The sequence below is a fragment of the Bison bison genome, unplaced genomic scaffold (assembly GCF_000754665.1).
Source record: "Bison bison bison isolate TAMUID 2011002044 unplaced genomic scaffold, Bison_UMD1.0 scf7180017864144, whole genome shotgun sequence".
Lineage (NCBI taxonomy): Eukaryota > Metazoa > Chordata > Mammalia > Artiodactyla > Bovidae > Bison > Bison bison.
In genome coordinates this window covers 1423598-1449612 of record NW_011494716.1, presented here as the reverse complement: position 1 = coordinate 1449612, position 26015 = coordinate 1423598, and the positions used below count along the sequence as shown (strand labels likewise).

Genomic DNA, 26015 nt, shown 5'->3' with positions numbered 1-26015 from the left:
AGATCTAGGTGGCCAAAGTACTGGAGTTTCAGCTTTAGCATCATTCCTTCCAAAGAAATCCCAGGGCTGATCTCCTTCAGAATGGACTGGTTGGATCTCCTTGCAGTCCAAGGGACTCTCAAGACTCTTCTCCAATAGCACAGTTCAAAAGCATCAATTCTTCTGTGCTCAGCTTTCTTTATAGGCCAACTCTCACATCCATACATGACCACTGGAAAAACCATAGCCTTGACTAGATGGACCTTTGTTGGCAAAGTAATGTCTCTGCTTTTGAATATGCTATCTAGGTTGGTCATAACTTTTCTTCCAAGAAGTAAGCGTCTTTTAATTTCATGGCTGCAATCACCATCTGCAGTGATTTTGGAGCCCCCAAAAATTAAGTCTGACACTGTTTCCACTGTTTTTTCATCTATTTGCCATGAAGTGACGGGACTGGATGCCATGATCTTAGTTTTCTGAATGTTGAGCTTTAAGTCAACTTTTTCACTCTCTTCTTTCACTTTCATCAAGAGGCTCTTTAGTTCTTCTTCACTTTCTGCCATAAGGGTGGTGTCATCTGCATATCTGAGATTATTGATATTTCTCCCAGCAATCTTGATTCCAGCTTGTGCTTCATCTAGCCCAGGGTTTCTCATGATGTACTCTGCATATGAGTTAAATAAGCAGGGTGACAATATACAGCCTATTTGGAACCAGTCTGTTGTTCTATGTCCAGTTCTAACTGTTGCTTCCTGACCTGCATACAGACTTCTCAAGAGGCAGGTCAGGTGGTCTGGTATTCCCATCTCTTTCAGAATTTGCCACAGTTTATTGTGATCCACACAGTCAAAGGCTTTGGCTAGTCAATAAAGCAGAAATTGATGTTTTTCTGAAACTCTTTCTTTTTCGATGATCCATCGGATGTTGGCAATTTGATCTCTGATTCCTCTGCCTTTTCTAAAACCAGCTTGAACATCTGGAAGTTCACGGTTCATGTGTTGCTGAAGCCTGGCTTGGAGAATTTTGAGCATTACTTTACTAGCATGTCAGATGAGTGCAATTGTGCGGTAGTTTGAGCATTCTTTGGCATTGCCTTTCTTTGGGATTGGAATGAAAACTGACATTTTCCAGGCCTGTGGCCTCTGCTGAGTTTTCCAAAATTGCTGGCATATTGAGTGCAGCACTTTCACAGCATCATCTTTTAGGATTTGAAATAGCTCAACTGGAATTTTATCATCTACACTAGCTATGTTCGTAGGGAGAGCAAAACATGAACTGAATTCCTATGAAGCAGGGCAACTCTTCTAGCTTTGAGGAGACGGGAGACTCTTCCAGCTTTGGAAGGGGGGAAACACACGTGGGTTATAGCAGTGTCACGGTCGTGTCTGGACTGGATGAGAAGAGGACATAAAGTCTTAGAATTCTCATTTCGTGTGTAGCTCTCACTTTCCTTCTCTGTGAAGGCAGCTTCTGTAATCATGTAAGCCACTCTGAGCCCTCACTGGCCTGTGCTGCCCAGGAGAGCTGCTCCCAGGTGCTCCACGAGGTCCCCTTTGCAGGAAGCAAGGCTGGGGGCCTGGAGGGTGAAGTGTCAGGGCCCTTGCCCCGGGGAGAGGGGAGGTTCAGGTGATCTGTGGGCCTGACTGGATGCTGGGTCTAAGGTGACCCCAAAGGAAGCCGTGGAGAGGACGGGCTGTGTGTCTCAGGCACCTTCCCCAGCAGCACCGAGAGAGAGGTTGTTGGGTACGTGTGGTTTCAGTGCCCTAAGATTGGGATTTGATTGCTTTGGGGACCACCAATAGCAAAGTTCAGCCTCCAGAGTAAATGATTCAGCAGCACCTCCAGCAGGGCCTTTTGAAATTGATCCTGTGTCAGTAGGCTTCGGTGTCTGAAAATGACCAAAGTTTCCAGCCTGTAGATACTGTGGATGGGTTCTTAGCAACAAAATGAAGGCTTTAGAGACCTTTCCTGATTTTGCTCTTTGTTGACTGTGCATACCTTCCATGGCTAATATAAAAGTTGTTGTTGTTGTTGTTAATATTTATTTATTGATTTGACTGTGCTGGGTCTTAGTGCGGCATGTGGGATCTTTAATTTTTGTTGCAGCATGTGGGATCTTTAGTTGTGGCATGTAGGATCTAGTTCCCTGACCAGGGATTGAACCCAAGCCCCCTGCACTGGGAGTGAGGAGTCTTAACCACTGGACCACCAGGGAAGTCCTGATATACAGGCTTTTACATCATTGTCTTTACCATTTTGTTTTTCTTTATTAGCGTACAACATCAAATTATAATTAAAATTTACTATCCTTAACTACCTTGAACTCCACCTTGAAAATAGGAAAGTTGTTTTTATTTAAACTCTTCTCAGATTGCTTTGTGTATTGCATTCCTAGCTTTTTATAATCATAGTTTTCTGCATTTTAATTTCAGTTCCACTGTAATTTCACACCTTGATGCAGTACAGAATTTCAGGTAAGCTTTTAACATTGTGCCTATATCTGAATAAAAGAGAGTAACTATATTATTGCTGGTTATTTCTAAGCTTCCTGAAAAAAGTTGTGTCTTGAATAAAAAGAACAACATACGCACTCTTAAAAGAGTAAGCGGAAAACATCTGTTTACTAAAATAGCAGATCGTATTTAGAATACCTTATTGGGAAAATGAATGATTGCTAAGACGTAGGCAGGTTTCTCCTGCTCTCTTGATAGTGGAGCATTCCTGTGAAAACTTTCCTAACCCTCACCGTGAAGAAGCAGTTACCTTAGGACACAGTTTGCTATCGGAGGCAAAAGATGAGTCGAGGTAAAGCACTGACGCTCACAGCTCAGAGCTGTGGTGGCTGACGCTGCGAGGCTAAGAGTCATACCTGGGGAGGAACCCACTCCGTTCAGGGTGGCGCTGGCTGCCTAACATTCACCGCAGGACAGACGCAGAACACTATTTTTACCTTTTGCCTTTTTCCCTAAAGGCCAAAATCCCCTTCAGATTTCTTTCATTAGCAAAAACAGGTACTAATATAGATCTTTCATCCAAGCAAAGCAGCGAAAAGCAAACTTTCAAAAAGCAAAGGATTCTGGTATCAGATTTGGTTTAATTTTATGTACGACCTTTTATATATGACTGTTACAAAGGAAATCTCACAAATCAAAGTATTTTATTCACTAAAATATTTTAAATTAACTGACTAGAAATTTGAAAAAAAAATATGTTGGGTCCTTTCCTTACTATAAATGTCAAATTTAATTCTAAATAAATTGAACTCAAAAATTTTTAAAGTTATCTAAAAGTATATAAATATCAAGAAAAAATAAAAATAATCAATTCTCAAGTCTCTAAGACAGAGATAACTTTCCAGTCTTATAAATAATAAATAAAACCACATTCACAAAAAAATAAGACTGAATGAGTGGATGGTACCAGCAGACTGAGAAAAATATTTTTGGGAGTGTTACATAAAGAACTAATTAAGACCTGATCTAAATTTTTCCTTCAAAATGTTACCATGTGGATACCCAGTGTAGGCCAGGGTATGGCACATTTATGAATTGATGGTGGTGTTTAATATTGTTGAATCTTCACAATAAGCTGATATATTAGGAGACTTTGTCCCTATTTTCCAGATAAGGAAGCTGAAGCTCAGAGAAGTTAAGGAACCTGCCTGTGAACATACAGCTAGTAACTGGCAGTGTTTAAACCCTTGCCTCCCTCACTGCCAGGCCATGCTTTTTTGCCATGCTTCATTACTTTTCAAAATGATACCATAGTTTTGGAAAGTAACTTGACAATCTATAAAAAACTGTCCTAAAAATGTTCATCACCTTTAGCCTAATAATTCTATTTTTTAAGCTTATCTGCTGAGGAAATAATTCAGCATTTGGTAAAGGCCACATCCCCCCAAATATTGATCATAGTGTTTTATAATATTGAAAGTTCATCAGCAAGTTAAGTTGTCAATAAAAAAGAAGTTAGTTATGAAACATGTACCCAAATATTGCAGCCATTAAAATATGGAAGTTATGGAAAGCATTCATGATTTTTTCATCTTTCATTTATTATGTAAAATTGCATATGTCTTATAGCTACAGGTAGGTATTTCATTATATATTTTAAAAAGTAATATATGTAATACTTATGATCTAATGGTGAGTGGTAATTTTTTTCTATTTCTATAATTAAAAAATTAAATATCTGTGTATGTTTAGATGTTGGGAAGGAGAATTAAAGTGACAATAGAAGTAGAATACGTATGCACAGAAGTCCCTAGATGACAAGAACAGCTCAGTGAATTTTCACAGGCGAACACAGCCATTTAACTGCCACCCAGACCAAGAAGTGGAACAGTACTGCAGCCCAGAAGCTCCCCATCACGCCTCCCCCTGGGTCCCTGCACCCGTCCTAGACGTAGATTTTAAATGGCATTGAAATACACCAGAATGTTGACACATCCCATGTTGAGCTGGCTAGGACGACCAGTGGTCTTTGTCGTCTGTTTCTCTCTGTTTGGTAATCCCTCTCTTCCATGGTAATGAACTCTACTCTCTCTTCCTGTAACCTCCATTTGTCCACCTGTTGAGTTGTCTCTTGCATTTATTCATATCAGATCCCTCCTTTAGGGACTGACCTTCACTATTTGCATTTAGGAGTAGAGCTACTGCCTTCACTATCCCTTCTGCAGTAGAATAAGAAACACAGGTGTAGAGTGGAGGTAATTCTCTCACCCGCTGGTGGCAGATCTCTGGCTGCAGGGCAGCCCAGGGCACAACATGACAGTCTGTGCACTAGGACCCTTCCTTTTTTCTCTTTCTCTCTTTTGAATTGAAGGGTAATTGCTTTACAGAATTTTGTTGTTTTCTGTCAAACCTCAGCATGAATCACATATCCTCTCCCTTTTGAACCTCCCTCCTTTTTAAGCAAAGGCCAGAGCAGGCGGTGCTGTTATTCCCTCTCCCTCTCCCACTGCCCACGTCTCACATTCCCCTGCTCCATCCAGAGCAGACTGGCCCGTGCCCGTCCCAGGCTCGGGCCACGCTGCCGGCTTTGGCCGCAGCGCAGTCGACTTCTACACCCTGCCCACTTCTCCCTCTGGATTCTACGATGCCTGGTTCCAAGATGACCTGAAGCCTTGGTGACATCTCATAAAGACGCTGTTCCTCAGTGTTACCCCTTCTGAGAAATAAAGGAAAGGCCAATTCCTCAGCCAAGGAAAGGAGCTCACGCAGGGAAGACTCCTCCCTGCAGACTCACCCCTCCTCTGGGCCAGCCAGAGGGCTTAAGGGGCTGCACGTGGATCTGTTTCAGTACCTAAAATAGTTATGTTTAGTGCTTGTGATTCATAGTATGTTTTGCCATTCACTTAAGTGACAGCTGGCAAAATAAATGAGTGAGGTGTGGTGAATCTTGCCACAGAGGTCTTTTTTGGTTCCTGGTTCTTAGGCATGAAGTAAGGGTCCCCAAGACCATGCACCCCCAGTGATCATTCTCTTGGGGGATTCAGAACTCATCATATGGTTGTACCCATGACCATGGCTTATTATAGCAAAAAGGACAGAAAGCACAATCATCAGGGGGCAAAGGTGCATAAGACAAAGGCCGGAGGAAACCAGATGCCTGTGTTCAAGAGTGCTCCCAGTGGGGTCGTGCAGGATGTGCTGAATCCCCCAGCAATGAGCTGTGACAGGGAAGCACATCACATGGGCACCCTCTGCCTGGCATGTTCCAAAATCCAAGATTTCTGGAAAAACGGCAAGTGCTCAGCATACACTCTTGTTTGTACAAACAGTCCAGGCACAGTGAGCCCCTCTCCTCAGGGACGGGTGGGAATGCCCCAGAGCCAAGCTCCCAATGCCGACCTAGGGCACCCTGCCCATGGGCCTCTCTACGACACGGCCTCAGGCCCTTTCTGCACAGGCCCTTGGGCCAATAGAGACTTAGCCATACTCCAGCCCATCTTCTATTTACACATGAGGAAACAGACCTGAAAGATGGCGTGACCTGCCCAAGGGTCCCAGAGCTCTTCAGGGGGAGCCAACCTGGCCATTACGCCAAGGCTGGGGCTTTGGGGACTGTGTTTCACAGAAGGCATTATGGCCAGATTGGTCAATTTCATTATTTTTAATATCCTTAAGTTACTGCTAACAGTAAAACTCGTTTCAAGCACTCTGATTACAGAATTGAGCTTTCTGTGCCACGGCTCTGTCTACACTCAGAATCCATCTGTTTTGTATATAATTATATTCCTATAAGTGACCCAGCAGCCCGCTCCGTGCATTTTAGAGTACAGCAGGGAACAGTTTACATGAGCAGAGCAATCACAGCCGTGTAAGCTGATGGAAGGATGAGAAGGAAATTCAACAAGCATTAACAGTGATTGCCTCTGGATAGTGCAATGATGGTGAATCTTTTCTTTGTTTCTACTTTTACCCTAACCTTTCTATGCTGAGTATGTAGTATTTTTAAGTGGGAAAAAAAAATCTATTTAAAGAATAAACTTTAGAAGAGGCAGTAGCCCATGCTCATCTTCAGTCCTCGGGCGCCAGCTGTGGCCCTACAGCACCTCCACAGCACTGCGTGGAGCCGCAGAACAGTCCTAGCGGACTCGGTCGTCAGAAGGAAGAGAAATGGGTTCCACCCTTAGAAGGGCAGTTTGGACATTTCCACTGGAATTCTAAGTGCGGTATTCTACATGACTCAGCAGGTCCATGCTCAGGAGTATATCCCACGGGATATATGCAGAGATGCACTTGGGAATACCTGCTGCAACCTTGTTCCTAGAAGCCCAAAGATGGGCGAAGTCAAGCACCCTCAGCCAGCGTCTGGTTGTGACAGCACAGCCAAGGGTTAGAATAGTGCAAAAGGGCACCGCATAGGAAAGACACTTATTTTCCATTGCTTATGGTATGTTTGAGTTTCTTACAGAATGTTACTCTTAAAAGTATACATTTTATATATATTTTTAAAAAATGTTAAAGTTGTCTTAAATGACTTTGGCAAGACAGAACTAACCCAGCAGGGTGGGAAGGAGGGGGCAGGCAGATTGTATCAAAGTATCAGAGGATATGAAATATCTTGGGTATGGCGGTGTGGTGTGGTTCCCAGGGAGATGGCCTTGCTCTTAGGAGACAGGTCCTGAGCAGTTCAGGACTGAAGTGGCCTGGTGTCTGCAGCTTACTTTCAGAATGTTCAGCAAAGTGTGCCTGTGTGAGTGTGCACGCACGTGTGTACCACTGTGCACACGTGTGGAGTGTGTATTGACAAAGGGGGGAAGCAAGTAGCACAATGCTGACAACAGTTTGATGCAGAAGGGTGTGCAAATGTGTGTTTTGCTAGTCTCTTAACCTTTTTGTAAGGTGGAGACTTTTCAAAATAGAAAGTTGGGAAAACAGACAAGATTTTAAAAATCAAGGAGCCAAAGACTTCTGAAAAACAGAGCACTTAATATAGAAATCTTACAAGAGTGACTCTACCTTGCCCCATCTTTCTAAACAGAAACGGGTCACTTGGCAGCTGCAGGTGATGGAAGGTTTGAGCTACACAGAACTCTGTGCAGGATGCTGGTTAGGCAGGGCTGGCTCGGACCTGGAAGTGCTGGGCAGTAACTTTACTTAAAGATACGTTTCAGGAGGCACACCCTTTGTCCTCTCTTTCCCCTCCAGCTCCACCAGAAAGCTGTGCAACGCCTCGCTGCCTCATGACGGCAGGAGCCCAGCCAGCCTGATCGGCCAGGAGGTGATTCTCGTCTTCTTCCTCCTGCTCCTGTTGGTCTGGTTCCTGAACCGAGAGTTCGAAGTCAGCTACCGCCTGCACTACCACGGGGACGTGGAGGCGGACCTGCACCGCACCAAGATCCAGAGCATGAGGGACCAGGCCGACTGGCTGCTGCGGAACATCATCCCCTACCACGTGGCCGAGCAGCTCAAGGTGTCCCAGACCTACTCCAAGAACCACGACAGCGGAGGCGTCATCTTCGCCAGCATCGTCAACTTCAGCGAGTTCTACGAGGAGAACTACGAGGGCGGCAAGGAGTGCTACAGGGTCCTCAACGAGCTGATCGGGGACTTCGACGAGCTCCTGAGCAAGCCGGACTACAGCAGCATCGAGAAGATCAAGACCATCGGGGCCACGTACATGGCCGCGTCCGGGCTGAACGCCACGCAGTGCCGCGACGGCAGCCACCCGCAGGAGCACCTGCAGATCCTCTTCGAGTTCGCCAAGGAGATGATGCGTGTGGTGGACGACTTCAACAACAACATGCTGTGGTTCAACTTCAAGCTCAGGGTGGGCTTCAACCACGGGCCCCTGACGGCGGGCGTCATCGGCACCACCAAGCTGCTGTACGACATCTGGGGGGACACGGTCAACATCGCCAGCAGGATGGACACCACGGGGGTGGAGTGCCGCATCCAGGTCAGCGAGGAGAGCTACCGCGTCCTGAGCAAGATGGGCTACGAGTTCGACTACCGAGGGACGGTGAACGTCAAGGGCAAAGGCCAAATGAAGACCTACCTGTACCCCAAGTGCACAGACAGTGGGTTGGTGCCACAGCACCAGCTGTCCATCTCACCCGACATCCGGGTCCAGGTGGATGGCAGCATCGGACGCTCCCCCACAGACGAGATAGCCAGCCTGGTGCCTTCCGTTCAGAACCCGGACCAGGTGTCCCCGGGTTCCGAGAACAACGCCCAGACCAGGGACGCTCACCCGTCTGCTAAGAGACCCTGGAAGGAGCCAGTCAGAGCCGAGGAAAGGTGTCGGTTCGGCAAAGCCATAGAGAAAAGCGACTGTGAAGAAGTGGGGATGGAGGAAGCCAACGAACTCACGAAGCTCAACGTCTCAGAGAGGGCGTGACGCGGCCCAGCCCGCCCGCGGTGCTCTGTCCGTCCAGGCGCCACCGTCCCCGTCCCCGGACGGCGTGTCGTGTGGTCACTGCAGCCCTAACCTCTGTGTGGATCACAGTCATTCAGGGTTCACTTTCATCCACCTCCTTCCCCTTCCCCCACTCGGTGTGACCGTCAGAAGCTTGGAGAACAAGTGCCTTCAGGGGCTGGCGCGCCTGGAGTCCAGGGAGGCGCAGCCAGCGTGTGGCGCTGGATGCTGGTGGACGTTAAAGCAGAAGCTGTGGTTAAAATAAGATTTTTATTGCTTTTTCTCACGAGACACTTTTTTTTTTTTTGCTAATGTTTTTGAGGTTTTTTTTTTTTCATGTATACATACTAGTGTTTTTTTCCAGTGACCTGACCTTTCTATGTAAACACATACACGCACACACACTTGTATTCATGAATATGAGATCAAGTGCCAGTAACTCACTGGGCTGGGTGCTGGGGGTGCAGGCTGAGGACCGCAAGGAGCCGGCAACCCCCTACCCGCACCCTCCAGGGTGACCGGGCCCTTGGGGGCTGTGGTTGCACCCACTGGCCCCCCACACCCAGCAGCTTTAGGGCTTCCTCCTCATGCAGGCCAAGATTCCAAACGCCAACCGGTCTCACAGCTTGTGAACCCAGGCCTCAGGTATCTAAAAGCCCTTTTCCATTCTGCCCCTGCCCTGAGGGGTCTTCCAGCTGGAGTGGAGGGGCTCGTCTTTGAAGGTGACTCGTCCCAGAGGGAAACGCAAAATAAACATCCGAGGGTTGCATTTATTTATTTATTTATTTATCAGGAACTGTGTGTGTCTCGGGGAGGGTTGCTGGGCTGTTCTGTCTAGCAAAAGGAACTAGGCTTGGAGTGAGGGGTAGGTCACAGCGGAAGGATGAAGATGGGGCCATCAGAGCTCCAGCCACACATGCCCAGTGGGCATTGCCCGTGCTCTGGGTCAGGGCACCCTCGGCCACCACTTTGAATGCAAAAGCTCTGCTCCTCCCCCTTGCCCATGGCAGGAACTGGGTCAGAACGGCTCGGTGTGAAACAGGTCTGGCCTGAGTACCAGGGCTGGCAGGCAATGCTTGGCCTCCACTTCCGGGAAGTTTCTCCAGCTTTTCCGTTCTCAGCCTGTGCAGCACTTGTCTGTGGCGGATCGGGCCTGGTGAGTGGATCCCAGTCCTCTTTAGGTGGAGCTCTTACACTGTCAGTAGGGGCAGAATCGTCTGGATGTAAATGAGGCGTCGGGACCTGGGGAAGTACAGAAAACCCAAGGAACTGGCTTCTGTGCCCTTTGTTACTAATCCCGTAATCCCCCTTGTAACTGTTTTGCCACACTGAGTCTGAAGTTTATGTAGACTTGAACTCAGGCCAGAGTTGTCCTGTCACAGTCCCATGACACCTCCCTCTTAAGGTGGCTGCAGTGCATGCAGTAGGGGAGGGCTAGGTCCTTCCTTCTCTGTGTGAGGCCCTCACCGACGTGCCCTGTGCGTTTTCTCATCCCCAGCAAATCTCTGTGTAGCTTTTGCATCTGCACCAAGTCCCTTTATCACTCCTCTTTGCCAAACTTGCACAGAATCTGCCCTCCCTGGCACCATCAAGTATTGACTTGGATCAGCCAGCTCCCCAGTGACGTGCCTGGGATGGCCCCCAGCAGTGCAGTCATAAGCCAGGATCTCCACGTACAGGGGGATTTGCCTTCAGGTTTTACTGTCAGACTGTTGGTCTTCCAATGCCGGAGAAAGGATGACTGTGACAATACCTCTTGCTTCTAAAGAATGTATTCTTATAAAATATCACAGAATTTTTATTTTTTCTTAAAAACACTACCTGATGCTCTGCCTGTCCATCGGGGTTGTGGGCACGTCAGGGGTTCCTTCCATCAGTATTAAGGTGTGTGTCATGTAAGGCCCTCACCCCCTGCCCCCCCACCCCTGGGCTCCAGGCTCTGCAGCTACCGTGGTGGCCAGGGGCTGCTGGGCCGTTGCTGAATTCTCTGCTGTTCTGCTCCACAAAGCTCATTTCTGTACATACTTCCTCCCTTGCAAACTCTTTTTTTTCCTTCCCCTCCTGCAAAGGTTGTTTGTGATTCCTAGGAAGCCAAGGGGCTGCAGATACAGGGATAGCGTGGTGACCCCCACTGGTCCAGTTCAGCATTGTGCAAATGGGATCCTTCAAAGGACAGTTTAAATTGTCTTTAAAAAACACCCCGAGCCTTCCTAAGCAACCAGTGCAGGTGTTCCCTCTGGGTGTTCCACTGGTGACTCGGGTCCCTCCCAGCGGCTGCTCAGAAGCGTACCTCAGCACAGAACCACAGAGTGTCCGCAGGGGCCGCACTGGGCCTCCGACACAGCCTGTTGCTGAAGTCAGACGGGCTTCTGAGCAGCAGGCTCAGGCGCTCCCGATTGGATTCAGTGGAGGCGTCCTTCAGAGTGGCATACCTCCTGTGAACTTAGGGCAGGAAGCAATACTTCAGAATTGAATGTGTGTAAATATAGTTGCTTTGAGTTGCAATTGCTGTTTTCTTCTTGGCCTCAGGTCTGATCAAATTCTCCATGTACAAATCCATATAAACAAGCACACAGAATTGTATCCAATGCAGACAAACATAGAGCATCAGTTATGAAACCCTCACAGAGCCTGGAGCCTCCCCACGGCTCCGTGACCCTGACCGTGCTATGGAGACGCCCGCACATTTGCACTTGACACTGAGAGCCAAAGGGCCGCGTGCTTCCCGTTACGTGGGCTGTCGTGATTTGTAGTTTCCAAAGGTCTGTCCGCGTTTGCATTTCTAGGTTTTCGAGGTAAGCACTTTTTGGTGGTGGTTTCGGAAAATCACGTCATGCCTAGAATCTGAAATTAAATTCTTGAGAACCAACTGTTTGAGTTCTCCATCTTTCCTTTGCTCTACCCTTTTTAAATTGTTAGTCCTGATAATTTCAAAATGCACCCCACCCCCCACCGCCCCAAAACAATGAACATTAAACTACTCTAAAATCTCAACATTTGCTGCCTGGTACTTCCTCACTGACAAGACTGGGGCCACTTCCGAGATTAAAGCAGCCTCCTTGCCAGCCGTCTGTGGCTGAAGTAGGGCTTGCGGGTCTTTTACACTGTGACTTTGAAAACAAGGCAACTAAAAACCCTACTGTGTGTGTGTGTGTGTGTGTGTGTTAAATGACTGTATTTGCTATAGTAAACTTTTTTTGAGAAGTATCTATTTCTACATGGGACTTGTAACAGAAGCAGGTTACAGCACAAATTTTGCTTGTGACCATATCCTGATTTTATTAGGCCTCCTAAAGGGTTTCTCCCACAATATCTCAAGCAATTGACTGAGAAAATAAAGTCAGTTTTTTAAAAGGACATGCCCACATAGCCTCTCCCTTGCAGAGTTCTGGGAGGCCTGTGTCACGGGGAAGGTCACAAACCCAGTTCAGAATCTGTTTAATTCAGAGTGTCTTTGCCAGAAAATACACATGCCATTTCACACGTCACAGGGGCTCACAGCACCTCCATACCTGGAGCCAAATGCTGGCTCTGCTGGGGGTTAGCACCTTCCCTGTGGTTTTTCCTGGCAGTATTTAGGTGCAACTGCAAAGCAAGGACCCTCTTGTCGACTCAGGGAAGGGGGGTGCAGACATGGCCCAGGCCTTGCTCCTCGGTTCAGAGGCACCCAGCGTCTAGGTGATCCTGGAACCTGTGAGGACAGCACTCATTGACGAGGGTGCTCTTTCTCTGAGTCTGTACTGCAGGCATCTTCAGGAACTTTCCAGGAGGTGAGGGAACAGCAGTCTTTGTTGCGTTTCTCTCTTAGAAAGGACACCCCAAGGACTTTCCGAGGTTTCTCTAACAGTCTCGAAAGGCAACCTCTAATTCTCACAGCAAGCTCCAGGTCTTACGATTTGTGGTTTCGCTTTCACTTTCCTTTTCATCTATTCTATCCCTTTAAAAAAAAAAAAATAGCTTGCATTTTAGAGACAGTTCTGAAATAAGTGCGAAGAATTGACCTTACCGAAGTTGAGGGCTGACCTTTTCTTTGGTCTCTTGGGAAGTGATCTGTGAGCTCTCGGGATGTCCTGCCTGATACGTGTCTCTGGGTAACTGGGGGCCTTGGGTCACACCGGCTCGTCTGGTGGTGTGGTTTACTGTGGTGGTCATGTGGACCTTATGCTGGGGCTGGAGACAAGTTCTCTCTTTCAGCTGAAATCTCTCCACATGGCGGCTTTTCTCTGGTGGAAATCTGTCATGGTGGCCACTGGGTTGGATCCCAAGTGCCAGGGAGAGGAAGCGGACTGGGGCAGCAGATAGTGAGAGGAAGTGATTAAGAAAAAGTACACACTTGCACACCACATAGGCGTAAACTCAAAATCTCCCCAAGTGTCTATTTTTATACTCTTCCTTTGTAAAAATTGTTTTTTAAATAACATAACTCCAAAGAGTTATTAACTTTACATCAGCGTAACCCAAGCATGGGGAATTCTCACGTCCTTGCTGGGCCTGAAAGTCGGAAGGAAGAAGGAATTATGCAGTCAGACATTGAGCAATCTGAGCATTTCCTGAAATCTCAGTCATCAACAGCAGCAATTCCTAACCTTTTGGGGGGGCTTACAGAGCCTTTGATAATTTGATGAAAGCTGTGACTCCTTTCTCCAGAAAAAAAAAAAATGCACATAAAAATAAACTCACTTCATGTTCCTCGATCTAAACCAAAATACCCGTGATCTACAATAACAGGCTGGATGGTGATTTTTAATTACAAGCATCTGCGGGTGAAGTTTCCACGCATTTCTGGACTCTCCATTGGAAATGTGAATAAACAGATGAATGCTGCTTGTTGATACATGCATTTCCAGTCCAACTATATTTTAGACTTTAATGTCTGAGTTACCTGAGTACATCTGAAGAGCCACTCAAAGAACTTTTCAGTATAAAGACAAAGCTCGTCAGTCTTTCCAGCAGATAAGTAACATTCAGACAGTATGCACTGAGTACCTGCGACATGCCAAAGCTCACTCAGGTGGTGGTTGCCACTTGAGGCCATTTGAGGAGCCCCTGGGATCAGTCACTGCTTTTCCTGATGGCTCTCCCATTAGGAACCCCACAGGAAACGGAAAAGAATTCTGAGACACCCCTGTCCTTGTTGACACTTTTAAATGGTGTTGTCTGTTACTGATGATTTTTGTTTCACGGTCTCACAGTCTTCAGTCTCTTCATGAAGAAAGGGCAACAGATGAGGTACCACTCAGAGAAAACAGCTGCCCCAATACTGTGTTGGCCCCTCCATGAGGGAGGAGGTGCTCCACATTGGTCATATATTTTATTTTTAAAACAGGCCTCTCTGGATGTCGCCTGGGGTCTCGGAGCTGGGCAGGACGAGGCACTGGCCTGGATGGACCAGGCTGGGGACAGCCTTTCAGGAGTCACACCCTCAGTGAAGCATGCCCCCGCCGCCTCCCGGGGAATTGCTGGGGGCCAGAGGACCACAGCCTCTGCCCATCCCACCTCCTTCTGAGGGGCCTCCAGCAGGCTGCAGCGTTCTCAGAGCTGCTCCTCCTCCGTCTTCCTCTGACCTCCTCCATCTTCTCAGCAAGCAAAATTCTTGCCCTGTAGGTTGACAGGGCAAGAGGAGTGATCGAAGAAAGCAGGAACCGTTTGGACTTGTCCATGTGATTCCGGGAAGGAAGCCGAAGGGGAGTGACGTGGCTGAGCACGCTCCGCTGGGAGTCCCCTGGGCACAGACACCCCGGCGCCCAAGACTTCCATCTCCAGCCCTCCCTGCTTCGCAGCCTCCAGTCCCCAGCTCCGGTCTCGGTCTCGTGGAGGCTACTCCTCTCCAGGGACACTTGTGCCTCCCTCCCTTCTACCCGCAGCCCCTACCCCCTGCCCACCATCACCTTTGACCTCCCAAGTAGGTTTCAGTGCTATGCCGCCTCACTCCCAAACCTCAGGAGCACAGACAAACCGATGGCAACACTTCGAGCAGATGCTTTATTGATTTAAAGAAAGTAACTCTTCAGCCACAAAATTAAGTTCTCACATATGCAAATGTGTCTCTACACATAAAGCAGCCTCTCACTCTATGACAGTTTTCTGCCAAGGAACTCAAAGCACCTGGAACCCCTTCTGTCCTCACCATACCTCACTGAAGGTGGGGGAGTTTTCTTCTGTCCAACAGGTTTGAAAGCTCAGGTTCACAGTCTCTGAGCGGCTGGCCATCCTCAGCCAGTCCTTGCCAGTGACTCCCAGCTTCACAGCCAGAGACAGATCACCCTGTCAACCCAGGCCATCTCATGGCTTAACAGCCCCTTCCTTCGCAAGAAAAGAACAAAGAATCCAGGTGGTGGGGTGAAACACTGTGCATTTAAATGGTAAGATTAGTCAGTAGGTCAGCAAGTGACTAGCAAGGTAAATCCGTTTCCCCCTCTCTCCCCCTCCCCTTCTTTTTGTAAGACTGGCTATTGAATTATGTGTAGAATGTTTCAGGTATTACTGTCTAGTGTCTGCTTAGAATGGAGAAGTTTTCAACTTACTCAAGTGTCTGTATGGACTTGTGTCCATCTGCTAACCAAGACCATCAGGGAATGGAGGCAGAGTTTGCAACACGTGGGTGCCTTCAGAAAGGTCCGTGTGAAACACAGATTATATTGGTGTCATGCGTGTCCTGCTAACGTAACAGAACTAGATCACGTCCCTTTAACACAAAATCTGGGTTTTTTCCCCCCAAACTGTTGATTACACAATAAATTTATTATTATATGTAATGTTATGTTGTTTTTGAAATGCCTTTATATATCTGTATGTACATCTCCAGCAGTATTTCAGGGAAATATTAGAGGGAAAAGAAAAAAACATTATTTAGCCATTTAACTTGAAATATTATAAAATAATTCACAATTTCCATGCCAAAACCAACTTTGTTGACTCTTTACAGAGGAAACAGATAGTTTGCCTTTTGGAAGCAAATCTCGGCAAAATGGTGAGTTGGTGGAACTTGTCTTTGGTAATTTTGATTTGCCGGAATGATATCTCTTCTTCCTCAAGAGTAAAGACTTCTGGTGGCATCACAGATACGCTTCGAGTCTTCACTTAGCGCAGAAGAGCATGGCTGAATGTTGTCGTTGGTCTCCTGTTTGTATTATTAATTGCATGTGAGTTGCGCTTTCCCAAAATTTCAGTCCAGGACTTCCAGAGACTCCTAAAGACCCTAATCTACCATAATACCTAGAGAGCTTTAGGATTCCATTGGTTGTTTATTTTTTAATACTGAAGAATGTGACTTACGCGAGCTTTCGGAAATTGATTCAACTAAAACCTAAATCTAAGAAGATAAGGTAAAATTACTTGGAAGAAAAAAGAGATTTGAAGCACTTATCCAGATACTTTAGGATAAAAGCATCCTTTTGCAAAAAATATTTCAAATGAGACAAAATGAATTTATTGCATGAATCACATGGACAGTGATCTACATCCTTCAAGTGACTTTTCTTATGTAGCCAATACGGTGTGCCACTTCAGTCCCTTCAGCAGCTCATTTCCAAATTTCCTTATCTCTTGCCACTGTCCTTTATGTTGGCAGAATTACAATAGACTCAGACCCGTGTGCTTTGAGAGAAAACCTGGCGTGTTCTTGTGAACTCGCCATTCAGTAGTTACCGAGACTCCGAAAAAGTTTGTCTGTGTTCCTCCTGACTGGTGGTTTCTGTCACCATCGCAAACATAAGACCTCCTGCATCTGTTCCCATAGCAACAGCCTCATGGGTGACCTCTGGCAGGAGCTCTGTAGCGCCAGTGTGAGCATCCCACGTGCCTGAGACAGTCTGGCCACCAGGAGGAGACTGGCTTTCCTCTCTCATCCTTCTGCAGTACAAGAAGGAAGCCCCATTCTCTGGCCCAGCTTGAGATGCTGCAAACCCCTCAGCACAAGCTGCTGCCAGGTCTGGGGCAGGCCTGTGGCACCCAGCACCCTTCGGAAGACCATCTGCCAGTCCTTTCCAGTTTTAGCCTCAAGAAGCTGCCCGAGCAGCAAGCTGGGGCCTGATCCAGGCTCACAAAGAGATTCTTCATCCCTCCAGTCCTGGGCTGGCCCAGGCAGCAGCAAGCCAGACTCTCAGGCCCTCGTGGAAGCCAAATAGACTCCCACCAATGCCACACACGGTCCTGGAGTCCCCAAAGCTGTTCTTGGATCTGGAGGTGGTCAGGGACAGAGAACAGGACCAGCTGGGAACACCTAGAGAAGTGGATGTTGGCAACATGGGGACTCCAGCGTTCTGTGATCTAACACAGCAGGGGCCCAGCCCCTCGGGTGCCACCGCTGCCCCACATCATAAGCCATCGGGTGGGTTGTGCCAGGAGAGGCCTCTGGGCACACCTGCTTCATGCCACTGCATTCAACCGAAGCACCAATAACACACAAACAAGCACCAGTGAAAAACCCAAAGCCTTAACATCCTCTAGGAAACCCTGTGTCGATTTCATGATTCGTAACAGACATTGTTTTAGCATGGAGCTTGTCCCCGGGGTGATCCAGTTACTAAATCAACATCCACCGTCTCGATCCATGCACTCATGCTCCTACCAAAACCAGTTCTGCAGCGCAACAGGGCAGTGTCACCGCATCCTGACAGCTTTGTCCTGACGGGTCGCCGGGGCGTGTTTTCCTTGTTTACATCATTGTATCACCATGAAGGGGCAACAGCGGTTTTGTTCCAGCAGTGTTTTGGCCTTGGGTGGTTGCACGCTCCATCCTGGATTGGGCATTCTTGCACACTGCACGTGTTTGTGGAGAGCAGCGCTCATGGAAGGCAGTAAACCGTCCTTCCATTCCAGAGCATGGATAGTTTACTTTTTTAATCGTCACGTTTTATCGAACCTGCTCGTGGTTCTTCCTCTCTTCCCCCCCGACCTTCTTCTCATCTGCACTTTCCCGTCGTCTCTTTTCCACAAGATGAAAGCACTGCTGAGAGGGGAACTCCATCTCCTTCCAGATAAAGGGAAGGAGCCTAATTGTAAATTTTAAAAATAATGTAAGAAACTGCTTATGTTCTGTCAACAACCAAAAAACAGGAAGAATTGTATCTGTGAACTATCAAGCTGTATCTGTAAATAGATTAAAAAGCACATTATCTTTAATTCATCACTACAGACCTTGTAATCTATTGTATATTCAAATGTTTTACTGTATCAGAAAAAACATGCGATACATTCAGAAAAGCTGGGAGAATAATTCAAAATACAGTACAATTAACTCAAATTTTGTTGTTTGTTTATTCTTGGCATGGCACAATTTCCAAGTGGAAAATGTGCTTACCTTAAATTATCAACCAGAAAATGAATTTATCTGTGAGACTTCTGAGATTTATTTTATTGTTTTTTATTGGAGTATAATTGCTTTGCAGTGTTGTGTTAGTTTCTGCAGTACAACAAAGTGAATCAGGTGCTAAGTTGCTTTAGTCGTGTCCGACTCTTTGTGACCCCCCGACTGTAGCCCACCAGGCTCTTCTGTCCATGGGATTTCCCAGGCAAGAATACTGGAGTGGGGTGCCATTTCCTTCTCCGGAGAATCTTCCTGATCCAGGGTTTGAACCCACGTGTCTTCTATCTCCTGCATTGGCGAGTGGGTTCTTTACCACTAGCGCCACCCAGGAAGCCCCATATATACATATATCCCCTGCTTCTTGGATCTCCCCCACCCTCCTGAGATCTCTTTTTAATGCAATGCCATTCACAGAGCTCACAGTGTGTGTGGCTTTACCATGCAGCCCAAGGGGTCAAAATCTGGTTGTTCCAATTTATTCCGGACTCAGGAATTTCAGGGAGAAGGGGCTGCGGCCTGGGTCCAGCCTGCTTTCCACCAGGCCACCGTCAGCTCCCTTTTGCTTGAGAACAAGTATCCAGAACGCAGAGTGGCTACAAGTATCCAGGGCCTCAAGGGCCATTATCAGTATCAGAAGGTTCAGGAGCCCCTTCCCTCCAGCAGGACATGTACAGACAGACAAGTAGAGAAAGAGGACAAAGAAGTGCCCCCCACCTCGCCTGGGGGTCTCTCCTGCTGAGAAAGGGCTGGGGAGGCCTCCGTGGTAAGAAACAAGGATGCGAGAAGTTGGGGAGGTGGGGAATGAGCTTTCGGCTGTGATTTTGCTGAAGTTTGTTCAACACTGAGCTGAGCTCATGGACAGGAGGGAGACAAAAATTATTTTCTTTGGACGGTTTTGAGCCAAAATAGAAGAACGGGGCTCATTTTTTCCAGCGATTTTTTTTTTTTTTTTGATCAGTAGTACAGATCCAAAGTAAGCATTTATTCACTGGCCCAGTTTCCCAATCTTTTTGCTTAGATGCACAACAGCCAATTCCCTGGGTTGTAAGAGTATTCTGAAAACAGCCCACCAGCCGAGGACTCATAAAACGTGCTTTCCCCGTGTGATGGGGTCAGGGTTGCTACACCAACCATGGAGTATGTCGCTCTTCACTCTGAGCTTGACTTTGTTTTAGCCGGCGTTGGGTGAACAGATGTGTGAACCTGGTTAGCAAACATAATACCCAGAGAAGCCGCGCACCTCCTGGGAGAAGACCGAATGAACTCTTCTTTCATTTTTAAATTCAAACCAACCATCTATTAGGAGAAAAGCCTTACCCTCCTAGCCAGCAAGTGATGTGCACGGGTGGAGAGGAGAAGGGTGTTTAGATGTTTTGTATCAACAAATGCCCTGCTGGCAGAAGGGTTTTGTCTACGAAGGAAACACTGTTCACCTCTCGCCTCCAGTTATCAGGCTCTTGTGGAAGTCAGAAAGCATTCCTTTAAGTAGCATGCCTTTGGTGGCCCGGTGGCTCTCCTGACATTAGGATTGTCACCTGGTGGCCCCCAGACCTTCCCTGCGCGCTCGGAGATGGGACCTTCCTTGTCCATCACCAATCGGAGAGACGCAGCCAGCAATACCTAGGCCACACGTTCTTCTGGAAAACAGGAAAGGACCTTGTATAACGATCTCTCATAGCCAAAGGGATCTGGCAATAAATGTTAAGACTGAAGGATCCCAGTCTCCATTTTTAAAAGGGCATTAGTTTGGGTTTTGGTTTATCAATTAATTTTTCTGGAGGGCTTTTTCTTTTTTCTCAGTCAGATTACTCACTCTGGTCTGTTGTGAAGCAGTCAGTTTAATTTCATGGCTTTCATAAGTTTACAGGAACATAAAATTTTGATGCCAATGAAATTGATTAGAATTCTCCATTATCCAGTGTAGTTAGTGCCCATCTGTCCTGCATTATGCTTCCAGTGGCGGCTGACAATGGCACTCGCCATCCATCGGCCTCATGCCCATGTATCACGCACACAGGGACAGGCACAAGCACGGGGACCCCAGGCTGGTCCTAAAATAAGGCCCATCTGCAACTTGAGTTCAAGCGCCCACCAAGGCGAGTGACCGGGAAAGGTGTGCGCACGTACACACACACACACTCTCGTGTGCTCTTGACAATAGATTTAGAAACAATCCAGCCAGCTCAGCAAATGTCACTTTGTTTCTGTCTGCTCTCCCTTTCATTGGCAACAAACCTGACAAAAAACTTCCAGAATGAAAATGAGAAGGCTCGCATTGGAAGGAGATGCTGGCCGGCAGCCACAGACTCAGAGGATGTATTTTGCTCTTGTGTTTCTGCCAATAACTCCTTGGCCCCCACGTGCTCCGCACAGGCCGGGCCCGAGGGGGATCCTGACCGGTCAGCAGCACACAGGCCACGGAAAACCCCCAGCGGAGAAGGGAGCTTCCTCAGCTCCAGAACAAACCGTCCCTTCCCAGTCAGGGCCGCTCAGTCCACAGAGCTGGGTGATCCCACCTCCTGGGGGCCTCCACTCACTCAGCTTGAACCCAGGAACATCCACGTACATCTGGCTTCCTTGACCAGCCCCCCAGTTAGGGGATCCTCCAGTTTAGGAAGGAAGGAAGGGAAGTGGGGAGGAAGGAAGTTCAGAGAGAAAGAAGGAAGGAAGAAGAAGGCAAGGAAAGAGGAAAGTCGGGGCGGGGGAGAAAAGAAAAAGAAAGGGAGAGAGAGCGCAAGAGAAGGCAAATACTTTCACTGCTTTTAAAGTAGATTTGATTTTTAAATCCATTTCTGGATCCCATTTTCAGAACATGTCTCCTACAGTCAGTGTCCTGCCTCTGGTGGCACAGAAGAGCTGGAGTTCATACCTTGTTGTGTGTGTTGGGGGGTGGTCCTGGAGGGCGGGGGTGGTCCTCTCATGGAGTTTTGAGCTGAACCCCGGAAGGCACTGGTGTTGGTTCCTTCCCTGTGCAGCTGGTGAGGTGCCCCACTTCGGATGTGGGGTGGTGGAGGGAGCACCCTGGCTTAGAGGAACAAGACTGACTCGGGCCTAACAGAGGTTGGAGGAAAGACTCAAGGCTCCAGAAGGCCCACTGGAAGAGGGGTGGGTGAGGCGGGAGGGTCTAGCCCCTCACTAAGCTCTCCTGGACCCGGGAGCTCCGGGGCCGGGGGCCTGCACCAGGCACAAGAGAAGTGAGGGGGACAGGCTGGCAGCCTCTTTAGCCAGAGGCTCAGAAGATCCTGAAGGGGCAGGGCCAGGACCACCATCAAGTTTCCCAGGAAGCAACTGAACGCTCTCCAGCCTCCCATGAGTGTTCCTTCACCCAGAAGACAGCCTGGCAGCTGAGGACCCAAGACCCCAGGGCCTGGCCTGAGTCTGAGACAGCTGAGGTCATGTCAGGAGAGAAGAGCCCCAGGAATTGGCTCTGAGGGGGAGATCCCGCCCCCACCCCCCACAGCCACGTGTAGCCCAGCAGTGGGACCTGGAACGTTCCAGAAACATTAAAGCTTGCCGTGCAGGGAGGGCAGCTCAGGAGCAGGGTTGAAGGCAGGAGGAAGGAGCCGCTGAATGAGGCTCCTTTCATGCAGAGCCCAAGGCTATATATAACCAGGCAGCTGCTCCACAGCTGGTGCAGAGCTGTCCGGGCAGGGGGAGGTGAGGCTGGGCAGTGAGACAGCACACCCCTGCACCTCTGAGCTGCGGGGGAGTCCTGGGCAGCAGAGAGACTGCGAGCCTCCCTTCCTGACGCCTGGCGCCAGCAGCCGGTCAAGACGGAACAAAAGAGACACAGGGCCTCTGTGCAACCCTCCATTCCAAAGACCCTCCCTGTGGCCCTGGCCCTGCTGTTTGCATATCAGTGTTGGCGCTTTTTAAAATAAATCTTTTTCTTTTTATTGAGATATAGCATCTGTGACGCACACACAGCTCAGTGAGTTTCATATGTAGGTATACACCCACCTAACTATCATACGGATCAAAGTACAGGGCATTCCGAGCAGCAGAAGGGACGATCTTATGTCGTGTCATCAAACCCCACCCCCAGTCCAAGGGAACCCCTGTTTTGATCTCTGTCATTGTCGATGGCTTCTTCCTTTCAACTTCACGGGTGATTCACCTCACTGGAATCCCACAGGAAGCACTGCTTTGTATCTGGTTTCCTTTGGGCACTGACATGCCTCTGAGATTCCTCCACCTCGTGGATAGCAGAACTCTGTCCTTTTTCATTGCTTTATACTATTCCATTGTTTGATGAGACTGTGATTTATTTCTCCATTCTCCTGCTGAGGGTCACTGGACTGTTTCCCATTTGGAGCTCTGATGAATAACACTTCATTTGGGATTCTTGTCAGTGTTGGCATATGTCAGAGCAGGTTTGGAAATAAATTCTGGTGGGGATCTGACTGGTACACCCTCAGTTCAGTTCAGTCGCTCAGTCATGTCCGACTCTTTGTGACCCCGTGCACTGCAGCACACCAGGCTTCCCTACCCATCAGCAACTCCCAGAGCTTGCTCAAACTCATGACCATGTCAGTGATACCAGTCAGTGATGCCATCCAATCATCTCATCCTCTGTTGCCACCTTCTCCTCTTGCCCTCAGTCTTTCCCAGCACCAGGGTCTTTTCCAGTGAGTCAGCTCTTTGGATCAGGTGGCCAAAGTATTGGAGTTTCAACTTCAGCATCAGTCCTTCCAATGAATATTCAGGATTGATTTCCTTAAGGATTGACTGGTTTGATCTCCTTGCTGTCCAAGGGACTCTCAAGAGCCTTCTCCAAAACCACAGTTTACCCTCAGTGGATGGCAATTTGGCAACAGTGGGCAAAAATCAGAAAATCATACACCTTTCTGAGAATTTATTCTGCGGATCTGCTCAAACATGCAAAACACCTTGTGTGTATGGTTCTTCATTACAGCACTTATTTGTAAAAGCTAGAGTTCTGACTTTTTGTTGTTATGTTCTTTGTATAGTCTGGATACTCGGCCTTATCAGACACAGAATTTGCAATATTTTCTCCTATTTTGCAGGTTGTCTCTTCACTTTCTTGATCATGTCCACTGATACACATTTTTCATTTCAATGAAGTCCAATATGTCTGTTTTTTCTTTTGTTGCTTGTGCTTTTGGTGTCCTGAGATTCTACTGCTGAAACAAGAGTTGTGAAGCTTTGCCCCTGTATTTCTTCTAGGAATTTTATGGAATATAAACCCACTTCTTAAGTGTGAGCTGCGCCTCACAGTTTTGCTGCAAAGAGCACAGTATGGAAAATGGGAAGAAAGGAATAACCATACAGCCGAGAAACCTGAGCAACATACCTCAGCCAGGTGATCAGGTGGTAAGTAGACAGTGATAAGCCATGTTGACAGCATGGGCCTCAATACGACGAGACTGGCATGCTTATGGGCTCAACTGTGACCCCTAAAAATTCATATGTTGAAGTCCTAACTCCCAGTACCTCCGAATGTGAATGTATTTGGAGAGAGGATCTTTTAGGAGATGATTAAGGCGTCCAGGTGGCTCAATAGTAAAGAATCCACCAACCAAGCAGGCAGGATTTGACCTGGGTTTGATCCCTGGGTCGGGAAGATCCCTTAGAGAAGGAAATGGCAACCCACTCCAGGATTCTTGCCCAGGAAGCCCCATGGACAGAGAAGCCTGGCGGGCTACAGTCTATGGGGTTGCAAAGAGTCAGACATGACTTAGTGACTAAATAACCAACAAGGTTATTTAACTTAACTAAATTAATTTAACTAAATGACCAACAAGGGCATTGGGATGGGCCCTCATCCAGCATGACTGGTGTCCTTACAAGAGGAGATTTGGACTGAGAGGAACAAGTGAGGACAGAGGGCGAAGGTGGCTGCGTACAAACCAAGGAGAGAGGCCTCGGGAGGAGCCAGCCCTGGGCACACCTGGAGCTTGGACTGTCAGCCTACAGGACTGTGAGAGAATAAACTACTGTTTAAGTCTCCCGCTCTGCAGTACTTCTTTCAGCAGGCGGAGTGGATGCAACAGGCCCTTTACCTCCAAGGTCTTCGGCTCCAGAACCCATAACCCCATGCTAATCATAAGAAAAACATCAGACAGATCCCAGTTAGGGACATTTCATGAACTATCTGACCAGTCCTCCTCAAAACTGCTAAGGTATCAAAAAATCAAGGTTTAAAAAGAAAGCCTGAGAAACTGTTACAGCCAAGAGGAGCCCGAGGAGACATGACAGCTAAATGTAATGAGGTGTCCAGGATGGAGCCCTGGAAGAGAAAAGGGGGTTCAGGTAAAAATGAAGGAAATCACAATGAAGTGTGAACTTCAGTTAATGGTGACAAAGGTACCACAGTCATGTCAGATGTTAGTAACAGAGGAAACTGGAAGTGAGGTATATGAGCAGCCTGTACTCTCACCAGCTTTTCTGTAAATCTAACACTATAATAAAACTAAAAATTTACTTTTTAAAGTGGACAAAAGATTTGAACAGACATTTCAACAAAAATATTCAAATGGCCAATAAGCGCTTGAAAAGATGCTCAACATTATCATTCATTAGGAAAATGTAAGTTAAAACTATAGTTAGGTGGGAATTCCCGAGCAGTCCAGTGGTTAGGATTCTGTGCTTTCATTGCCAAGGACCCAGGTTCAATCCCTGGTCAGGGAATTAAGATCCCACAAGCCCATGGCATGGCCAGAAAGAAATAAAATAAACTTGAAAAAAAAACAACTACAATTAGGTGCCACTTCACACCCACTAGGAAGGGTATCATCAAAAAGAAATCAATGTTGGCAAGCATGTGGAGGACTGAAATTATATTGCTGATGGGAATTTAAAATGGTACAGCTACTTTGGGAAAAAAAAATTGACAGTGTTTAAAGATGTTAAGCATAAATATACCATAATATCCAGTAATTTCCATTTCTAGATACTTACCAAAGAGACATGAAGTGCAGCGCTGGTGGTATAGTGGTGAGCGTAGCTGCCTTCCAAAGAGACATGAAAACATCTGTCCACACAAAGGTCTGAATGTGACTGCCCATAGATGTGTTATTCATAAAAGCCCCAAAATACAAATAACCTAAATGTGTCATCAACTAATAAGCAAAATGGGACCCATCCATACAACAGGCTGCTATTCATCCGTAAAGAAGAACGAAGCACTGACACACTCTACAACACAGATAAACTTTGAAAACACCACACTCGGTGAGAGAAACCAGACACAAAAGACCACACATACAGCACTGCCATCAACGCAAAATGTCAACAGAGATAGAAGGAAGGTCAGGGTCTGCCCGAGGACTCGGGATGAAAATGAGGATAGACTGCAATTTATCACCAGCAAAAGTTAGGGGATAGAAATGTTCTAGAATTGGATTATGATGATGGAGTAGGTGAGTTTCCTACTATTTATTGTTTTGTGATTGTGTATTTTCCAAGGTCTGACTCAGAGATTGGCAAATAAGTGTTAGTTGAAGAAATTCCTAAAATATAATGGGGAGGGAGAAAAAAGAAATAACAGGTAACATAGAGAAAGACCATTTTACAGAAGCTAACTCAAGTTTCTCAAAAGGAAATATTTTAAGTATTCAGAACTGCAAGATGACACCTTACTTCAAATGCGTTTGGCTGCTGGATTTTCTGGGATGTTCTGCATTAGGGAGGGGCCCCTGTTAACAGCAACCACACTGATGGTTCCCTGGTTCTAAAGCTGTTATACAACACCTAAAGCACTCTGCATGAAAATAACCCTGAACAAAACTAGATCCTTTTGGGGTAGGGACTTAACAGTGTCTCAGGGTCCTCATTGCAACGCTCCTCTCCTTACATTTTAGTGGAAAGGGAAAACTTGACTTTGGTTCGGATAAATTTCCTG

General features: G+C 47.2%; 1 protein-coding gene across 1 annotated transcript in view; it reads left to right on the top strand.

Moving 5' to 3' along the window:
• ADCY9 (adenylate cyclase 9) overlaps positions 1-18096 on the top strand; it is a 113198-nt gene extending 95102 nt beyond the window's left edge. Inside the window, exons 9-10 of the mRNA XM_010840395.1 lie at positions 2412-2453; positions 7635-18096. Of these exons, the coding sequence (XP_010838697.1) occupies positions 2412-2453; positions 7635-8826 (1234 nt within the window). The 3' untranslated portion in view covers positions 8827-18096. The remainder of the gene's footprint in view (positions 1-2411; positions 2454-7634) is intronic.
• The last annotated feature ends 7919 nt before the right edge of the window (positions 18097-26015 follow it).